At 35.0% G+C, this 9,582-nt stretch overlaps 1 protein-coding gene across 1 annotated transcript in view; it reads left to right on the top strand.

Annotated features, from left to right (window-relative positions):
* The window catches only part of Maoa (monoamine oxidase A), a 66,134-nt gene that overhangs the window by 8,354 nt on the left and 48,198 nt on the right, over window positions 1-9,582 (top strand). Inside the window, exon 2 of the mRNA NM_033653.1 lies at window positions 5,646-5,740. Within this exon, the coding sequence (NP_387502.1) occupies window positions 5,646-5,740 (95 nt within the window). The remainder of the gene's footprint in view (window positions 1-5,645; window positions 5,741-9,582) is intronic.

Below are 9,582 nucleotides of genomic sequence, written 5' to 3'. Positions count from 1 at the left end.
AATCATATATTTTGAAGTGAAGCTGTTGATACTAAATGTGCATTTATTTTTTATTATGTATTATAGATTATTGTCCTTTCAAGGCATTAGATAAAATTCTAAGCCACACTTGTCCCTTTACAGACAAGTTTGATCAGAGGGTGTTCTCTAGTTTATCTGTTAGCTCATTTGTCTGTACAGTAACTTGTATAATACACAGGAACCTCTATGAGGCAGGGGTTACAGCTGGCAATCTGAAGTACTGCTGTACTGGAAGACAAAAAAAAAAAAACTAAAACTTTTTGAGTGGTGACACGGTGTCACACATGGAAAATTCTACATCTGATATCATGTAGTCATCTGGTTATAGTCAGAAAATGTGGGAGAAGTATTGTATAAAGCTATTTTAAGCCTATGCATACATATAAGGTGTATAATGAAACATACTAAACTCAGTGTTTAGACTCGGGTCCCTCCCCAAATTATCTAATTATATTTGCAAATAAAGTCTAAACATAATCTGAAATCTAAAAGACTTAGGGTCCTAAACACTGCAAGATGAGGGATATTTAGCATAAGGTTGGTTCACAGGGACAGGGGCACAGGGAAGGAACAGCTAATTCTCCCTGAAGGAAATTATAAGCAAATTACTTTATGGAGGAAGTAATGCTGGACAAACGTGTTGTGGTCTTTAAATAAATTAAAAACTCTAATGAAAATGGCATTGAAATTGATCATTTCCAAATTAAATGAATTAACTGTAAGCTAAGGCTTATGAAAAAACCATTTTTATTTTGTGTTCATATTTATTCATTCATTCATTCATTTATTCATCTGTTCACTCTTTCAATGTTTGTTAATAGAGTGCTCACCATGGCAGTAAAATTTGTGAGGTTCTCGGTTTTCTGGCTTGGAGAATGTTGCCTGGAAATTTCAGTGTAAGCTGATGTTTGTTTATACGTTTTATTGTCCTTGCAGTGTTCAGTTCAAGAATCCAAGTGTATAATTATGTAAGAATTCTGTTGGTCAGGGACCATATAACGAAATAGTAATGAATTAACTATATAAATTCTGGGGGTGATGACCAATATTAAAAGTTGGAAGTGTCACTTCTAAAAACGAAAAGAATTTTGTGAGGTGTTAGAGGATAATCCATAACTATATCAACCTTTGCTCCCATACTTATGTTATGGACTTTATGATGATATTTAACTAGGGCCCTGCCTATGGGAGTATATTACTGTAATTATTTGAACAATCTTAAAGGGGCTTAAACCAGTTTTTCCAAACTGTATTTTGACACACAGTGTTTTTTAAAAAGAATAGAGTGTGGAGAAATGCTGAATTGAATCAGTATCGTCATTATCATCATCATCATCACCATCACCATTACCATCACCATCACCATCATCATCATCATTTTGGTGCAGAACTGTTCAGGGCCTTTCATATAAACATTGTTATATGGGAATGTATCATCAAGAGAGAAGAAGTATAAGTATACCAACTTTTAAAAACAATACTTTTCCTTGGAGTGTTTTATCTGAGGATTGGTGTTTCATAAAAATTTTTGAGAGAATTATGGCTTTAAATTTATCCTTTCCAAGTGTGCAGAATTTGAGAATGTCTGCATGGAACACTTGTAGTGTATTTGAAATTTCAATAAAAGAATTGGACAAATAATGAATTAAGTAATTACATCTCCCAACAGAGGTGAGATTTGTTTATCTAAGTGCAGATAAATGCTGGGCAATAATCAAATAAATTGAGACTGTCTAGACAACCAGTCTTTTGAATTACAGGCAAATTGAAGTTAATTGTTAGTTTAATTCTATTTATTACTTGAGACTGCACTATGTTTTCAGCTTATTGAAATTGAAAGGATTGTAAGATTTGGCCTTTTAAAAAACACAGAATGATTTATTTAACAGTAAACACAAAATCCAGATAGGTAGATTAAGACAGAAATGTTTGTAACAAGCTTGTGTGATACAGATATTCTTTGTTTTCTTCTGTCAGCAAGCATAAAGCTAGTTTAAAGATTAGAAAAATTGAGTATTAATACTTAGAATATTCTGGATATATATATTGATCTGATACCCTATCCTTGTTAAACTTTCTTGGTTACTTGAGATAGAGGTTTTTTAAGAGCTTGAGACAGCTCAGTGGTCCTTTGCTGGCCTAGCTAACATGTATAAGGCTCTGGGTTCAACCCTAACCACCAATAAAACCTACACTATCACAGGGGATGGTATTAAATGATTTAATCTCAGCAGAGGCAGAAGCTGGCAAACCTCTTTGAATTCCAGGTAGGCCAAGGTGGTCTTACCTGAAACACAACAAAACTCCAACCCAAACCAACTACCAACCAACCATCCAACCAACCAACCAACCAATCGAACAAACAAACAAAAATCACCCAGCTATTCTGTTACCTCTGTTATTCTCACTCACATGAATTTGGTTTTGTTTTCTTAGTGTGTACTTTTGGATAGTGGTTGCAGCAAGCATTTGGATACCTGCCAAACACAGGCTCATTCTAAAGATGCAGAGATGGATTTTATACATTTGTATTTTCAAGAAGATTTTTTTTTTATCAAGTTGGCATAGTTGCATGGGATTGTAATCCCAGGACTTTGGAAGCTGAGGAAAAAAGAATCTCAAATTTAAGGCCCGTCTGGTTTCCTATCTTGTACCTGTCTGATGTTTCTGCTGGTTCATTGCTATCTGGCCACACTAGCCTCCGGGTTTATAGCACACAGTTTATAGCCTTTAGACATTCACATCATACTTTGTAATACAGATTTTTGCTATTTTCTCATAATTCATTTTTTCACTCTCTACCTTCTAAAAAATACTTTTTTCTGCTTCCTCTTACCTTTTCTTTCCGTTCTTCCCATTACTTCTTTCATTCTTTGGCATACATAGTCTTGATACACAGTCAGACTGGTGTCAAAATCGCAATCCTCCTGAATAAGCCTTCCAGTGCAGGAATTACAGGGTTGTTCCACCATGTCCAGTTGGGATCTATTTTTTTTCTACATGTGATCATTGAATTTCATAGTGACTAGAAGGAGGGTAGAATGCACAGTGATATACAAAGTAAGTCTAAGAATAATTAATTAGGGAGTGTAGTTTCAGAGACTTATGTCTGATAGTAGGCACCATCTTTTGTTTTTTTTTTTCTCTCCAAACTAACAACTATAGTTGTTATATTAGAAGAGACTCCCTGAAGCTGGGCATGCTGCCATATGCCTGTAATCACAGCACTTAAAAAGTTGAGGCAGGAGGGTTGTTGGCAGTTCAATGTTAGCCTAGGCTGCATAGCAAGACCTTGTCTCAAAAAAAAAAAAAGAAAAGAAAAGAAAGGAAAGAAAATGTAAAGATAACGTTTTAGACCACAAATGTTTAACTGCTTTACCTGCTAAGCATTAAAAATAACACTTCTGTGTCTTCTAACCTTTTATTTTTCATTAAAATTCCTTATTATTCATTGTCCTCACAATCAACATAAGAACTGAGATTTATTTATTCAGCATTATAGAACAAATGTTTTGCATACACAGTTATTCTTTGATATCTGTGATGTGGAGGTTTGGTCCCAGAACTTCTGTGGGTACCGAAATTGGAGGATTTTTCAAGTTTTTCATGTAAAATGATATAGTTGCATAGAAACTTTATGATCATTCTATGTACTTTAAATCATCTCTAGATTACTCGTAATACCTAATATAAATTTTGTATAAATTGTTTTCATGTTATTTATGTACTAATGACAAGAAGTTTGAATATGTTCACTATAGACCCAATTTTTATTTATTTTTTTAATTAAGTAACTTTTGGAGGGCAGGGTCTTATGTAGCCTGGTCTGATCTCAAACTGACAATACAGTTGAGGATAGTTGGCCTTGAAGTCCTGATCCTCTTGCCTTTACTGCCAAGTACTGGTATTATATAGGGGTGCTTCACCATGCTAAGCTAGATAGACCTAATCTCTAGCAAAACAAAACACAGAAAATCTGATAGAATCTGAGGGCTAACACTACTTGATTTTTTCAAATAACTTCCTTTTAAAATTTCAAGACCTTTCAGACTCATATTTAGGGCCACAGGCTATTTTAATTTAATCTCATCGTTCTTTATTTACATGTCAAAACCCATGATTCTCAATGATACCAACCTGATTTATTCTGTGTCCTATATCAAACTATACCCTGAGAAGCAAGCATATGCTAATTAGAAAAACACTATTTTGAAATTCTTCCTGTGTTTGCAACATATACTATTAGAAATTATTTTATAATCACTCTAAATAGCATTCTCTTCAGTCACTTTTATATGTATTTTGATATTATTTTACTAATATCATCTCTACTGTTACTCTATTTTCTCTTTCTAACATTCTAATTAACCTTTCTTCTTTATACTATATTTACCTCTATATACGGTTTATTTCTTTTGTAAAAGGTGATACAAAGATTAGCAAGTATCTGGGTAGCATTTCAAATATAATAAATACAAGTTGAAAAGTAAGTCTATACACACTATATTTCCTTACTGTGAGAGCTGAGAGTTCATGCAAGCAGTGGCATTCCAGTAATCATGAGCACATGAAGCACCACATTTTGGTTTCTAACTTTATTCCCCAACAAAAGGGATGAAGACTCACTACAAAAATGCTGATTGCAAGGCTAGGACAGGCAGGGAAGATACTGTGAGCCTGGGGTATCCTATAGCACAAGAAAGTAAGAAGTCCATGCACATGTACAAACACAAAGTGATAAAGGAATGCTAAAGGGCACATAAGAACCAATTAAAAGCTCCCAGTGAATAATTTCAGCAGTAAATAATAAGAGTATTGTACTATATACTGAAGTATAAAACAAATATTTGTGAGTCCATACTAATGATTAAATAAATAAATGAGGAAAAGAACCAAATGTGCACTGCTGAAGAGTTCTCAACAATTCATATAGATACAGTGCCCTCCAAATGGTAGATCATAAATTTGTATTATATAATGTAGAATATATATATAGCATTCCTACCAAAGAATATGGTATTAAAAGGAGAGTGACTATATAACTTTATAGTGGAGAAACCTTGGAAACTCTTGCTGAGCAAGGTGATTAGATTAAGGTTCCCATAAATAATCATACATATTGATAGCATGTATCTGTGATAAAATTGTAATCTATGTTGTCTTAACTTTCTACTGTTACAATGTTAGATTTGAAATGTGCGTTTAATAAAAGCTTCTATTTATAGATGAGACCCTGTTCTTAGCTTTGGGCTAATAAATCAAATTAAGCACAGCTCCTAGAATCTTAGAATCAACTGAGAGAAAGAAGATCTAGGAATCTGAGTCCTATCCATGTTTATATAGTCAGAATTTCTGGATGAGAGCTGAGAAGGTTCTTTAAGTGTAATATGACTACTCCAGAAAGCAAGATACATGTTCAAAAAGATTACATTTTTCTAACAACTAGTCTTGAATACAACAGGATGAATAAGCTTGTAATTTGAGAATCCTTTAGGATAGCTAATAATGTTGGTAATTTTTTTTTAGAATAATAGCAAAATCAACAGATTCCAGGTATATCTGGTCAAATCTGGGATGTCTAGCATTTAGATGTTAATATTTCATGTCTTTTATTTTGCCTTTAGGATTGGCTGCTGCCAAACTGTTGTCTGAATACAAAATTAATGTCTTGGTTTTGGAAGCCCGGGATAGAGTTGGAGGAAGAACATATACTGTGAGGGTAAGTGATTTCAATACTTTATGGCATCTCATTTAAGCTACAATGGGGCCTTAACCCTAGAGGAAATCTCATAAGATCACATAGTTAAGCCATTAGTCCAACAAGTCTAAACTATTTTATTAAGTAAGTGGCCCTTTTTTTTCTTCATTTTTTTTTTGAGGCATAGTTTTTCTCAGTATCTTAGCCTAGCCTTAAACGCATTGTACAGTCCTGGCTGACCTCAAACTTCCTCCTACCTTGTCTTCCAAGTGCTGGGATTATAGACATGTACTACTATGCCCAGCATTTTTGTTCTTTTCAACCATGCTAAGTGTACAAAGATGGACTCTGACTTTAATCATTCCCATTCTATAAAAACAACAAAAGTGAACAGATAACTTCATTACAGTGTTGTAATGTCTACATTATAGAGTCAAATTGAGTGTGTAGTACCTGAGCTAGTGTAATAGTTTGGTGAACTAAAAGTGATTTTGTATCCCTAAAGTACAAACACACATATACACATGCACACGCGTGCGTGCGCTCACACACACACACACACACACACACACACACACACACACTCCTGAGGCAGGAGGGTAATGAGTTTAAGACCAGCTTATGGTACATAGTGGTGTCTTGTTTCAAAAACAATCAAAAGGAAATCGAATAAAAGAGCAACACTATCCTTTGCTGAGACAGAGCATCTCCTTTACTGTTAATTCCATGCAGACATTTGCCTCAACTGTAAGGGGAGCCTTCGAAAGCCAGTGTTTAACATTTCCAGGCATCAGAGGCATGAAGGGAATTGGTATGGCTATTGCAATAGCTGTGGGATGATGTCTGAATTAGGATACTGTCTTAACTCTTCCAGTCATCCCATGCCATACATTCTACTTCACTGGCCCCATGAGACCTGGTTCTATTTTGCTCAGTTCCAACAAGGTGCCCTACAACCTTGCTACTCCATGTCTGGTCAATAGACTTGCAGCCTTGTAATTACCTGCAAACTTGAGAGAATTCTCATGGCTGCTGAATCTACATTTTTCTTTTAATAAGCTTCCCCAGGGTAGGTTGCAAATATGCTACTTTGTAGTATAGGTATGCTTGCTTCCTTTTTTTTTTTTTCTTTTGGTTCTTTTTTTCGGAGCTGGGGACCGAACCCAGGGCCTTGCGCTTCCTAGGCAAGCGCTCTACCACTGAGCTAAATCCCCAACCCCGTATGCTTGCTTCCTTAACTTTAATGTAAAGCCACATTTAATTTATTTGGAGTATTTCTGAGTATTCCCTTAGATATAATATTCTATGGTTTTGCATAAGACTACTTTTCGCTCTTGTAGAGCATCTGTGTTTGATTCCAAGCACACAGCCATTTCTAAGTCCAGTTCTAAGGTCTAAAGTCTTCTTATGACTTCTGTGGGTACCAGACACAGACATGGTACATACACATACATGTGGATAAAACATTTATATACATTTAAAATGTAAAATGGAGTGAAGAGAGTAGAATTTCTTCACTGTACTTACTTGACTCTAATTAGGATAAGTCTTTTTAGCATTTCACATGCAAGTCTTATGCCGGATAAGGTATATTCATATGTCTTCCAAGAATCTCCTCTACACCTTTATTTTAATTTTTGTTTGTTTTTGAGGCAGGGTCTTCCTGTATAACCCTGTATGTCTTGGAACTTTTATGTAGACCAAGATGGCCATGAACTCACACAGACCTACTTGCCTCTGTCTCCTGGATGCTGGTATTAAAGGCATGCACCATCATATCTGGCTTGTTATTTTATTTTTTTGAGACAGGGTTTTGCTGTGTAACTCAGGCTGGCCTTCAACTTGAGATTCTACCATCCCAGCCTTAGGCATGTAACTTCATAACCAGCCTAACTTTAAATTGAAATTGAAGGCATTATATGGCATTATATGGTAGTGTAAAAGACAAGTTAAATATTCTACCTGTATTTGCTTAATAGATGTGATTCTTCTGTCATTTTCTGAGAAAATATCCCTTTATTTTAGAGATAGTTATTACCTTTTCCTTTACTCCCACTTTCCTTGTCATTTGAACCTTTTGCTTATTAGGTAAGAACATCAGTCATGCTGGAGATTTTCAGTTAAGAGCAAGTCATGTAAAGGAAATGAAATTCTGACATGCTTATCCCGGTCTTTTGTTATTGACTTTAGCTACTTGGCCATATTGCTTCTTTATATATGTCAGCAGCAGATAGGAATTATTAATGTCTATCCAGCATGGTACTATATATCTCTTTGGTATTCCTTTCTCATCAGAAAGGAATCTTATAAATACTTAGGAATAAGCACTTAGCATTTACATTTCAAATGCCTAGAGAGAGAAAAAGAAAGCTTTAAGAAATGGTCAGGATGGTATTTAGTAGAAAGTTAAATCAACTAATTTTGAGAATTGATTCAAATGACATAATCAATAAGGATAATTTTGGAAGAAGTCATACAAAATATTTTGGATCTTAAAACAAAATTTCAAATTTGATATTGTCACATGACCTCGTTCAATGGATTTTTCTATAATTTCAGAACAGTTTTTCATAATTAAACCATCTATTAATTTTGCAGAATCAAATTAATAAAGTTGGAATGCCTGCCATGCCACGACAAGGTCAATGTATTCTTTCCGAATAAATTCCTGTGTATATGGCCTCCCAGGCTGAGTAATAGGACCTAAATAAAGAGCAAGTATAGATAGAATACCATATTATACTTCTTAGTATCTTCCAGCAAAACCCAAGAGAAACCTGCTTTTTAAAGAAACATTTTGTGGAATACCTCACTTTAAAAAAAATTTCTCATATTTACATTCCAACCATGGTTTTTTCTCCTTCCTCCTCTCTAGGCCTCTCCCTCTGTTTCTCCCCATCTGTTCCTCCTTTCTCTTCAGAAGAGGGTACGCCTCCCAGGGATATCAACCAAAGATGTTATATCCAGATGCAATAAGACTAGGTACTTCCCCTTGTATGAAGGCTGGATGACGCAACCCAGTAGGAGGAAAAGGGTTCCCAAAGCAGGCTAAAGAGTCAGGGCCAGCACCTATTCTCACTGTAGGAGTCCCACAAGAAGACTAAGGTACACAGCTATAACATATGTGCAGAAGGCATAGATCTGATGAATGCCTCACTCCTTTTCCTGCTTCATTTATGATTATTTGCTTTAAAGAGAGTGCCAGTTTTCTAAAGAAATGTTTGTACAAGTCTTCTTTTTATCTGTGTTAAAGTAAGAGAAATTTATTGGTGTTTTAGTCTTTAAAACGTGTTAGAGACTAAAGAAGCTTCAGGAGACAGTATTGATAGTGAAAGATTATGATACCCAGATTAAAAGAAACCAAAATAATACTTCATTACTACTGCTAAAGTAGAATGGAAAACATGAGTAACTCTCCTATTGAAATAAAATGCTAACAAAAATACACTATATTGATCTGAGAGGGAAGTTAAAATTAGTAGTTATCAATGTTGAACAGACATCTCAAAATCAATCAATCATCCAAAGTGGTGTGTGTGTGTGTGTGTGTGTGTGTGTGTGTGTGTGTGTGTGTGTGTGTGTGTGTGATGAATCCCAGGACAAGGAACTAAATCACTAAATCATGCCTAGAGTACATATTTTGATAAGGAACATAAAAGCAGTCACTTTTGAAAGCTGCTGATGAATTGCTCTGTGGTAGAACATTTCTTATCATGCTAAATGCCAAATGCAATGCTAAGGTTCCCTTGCCTACAACTGCAAAAACAATTCTTCCACACAATAACTCAGCAAATACTTGTCTTGGTCAGCACTTCCACACTAACATTCATTCTATACAGAAACTGTATTGCATTTGTCTTCAA

This window comes from Rattus norvegicus, chromosome X (assembly GCF_036323735.1).
Source record: "Rattus norvegicus strain BN/NHsdMcwi chromosome X, GRCr8, whole genome shotgun sequence".
Taxonomy (NCBI): Eukaryota; Metazoa; Chordata; class Mammalia; order Rodentia; family Muridae; genus Rattus; species Rattus norvegicus.
The sequence above is the reverse complement of the archived record's forward strand: the minus strand, read 5'-3'. Positions and strand labels throughout refer to the sequence as shown.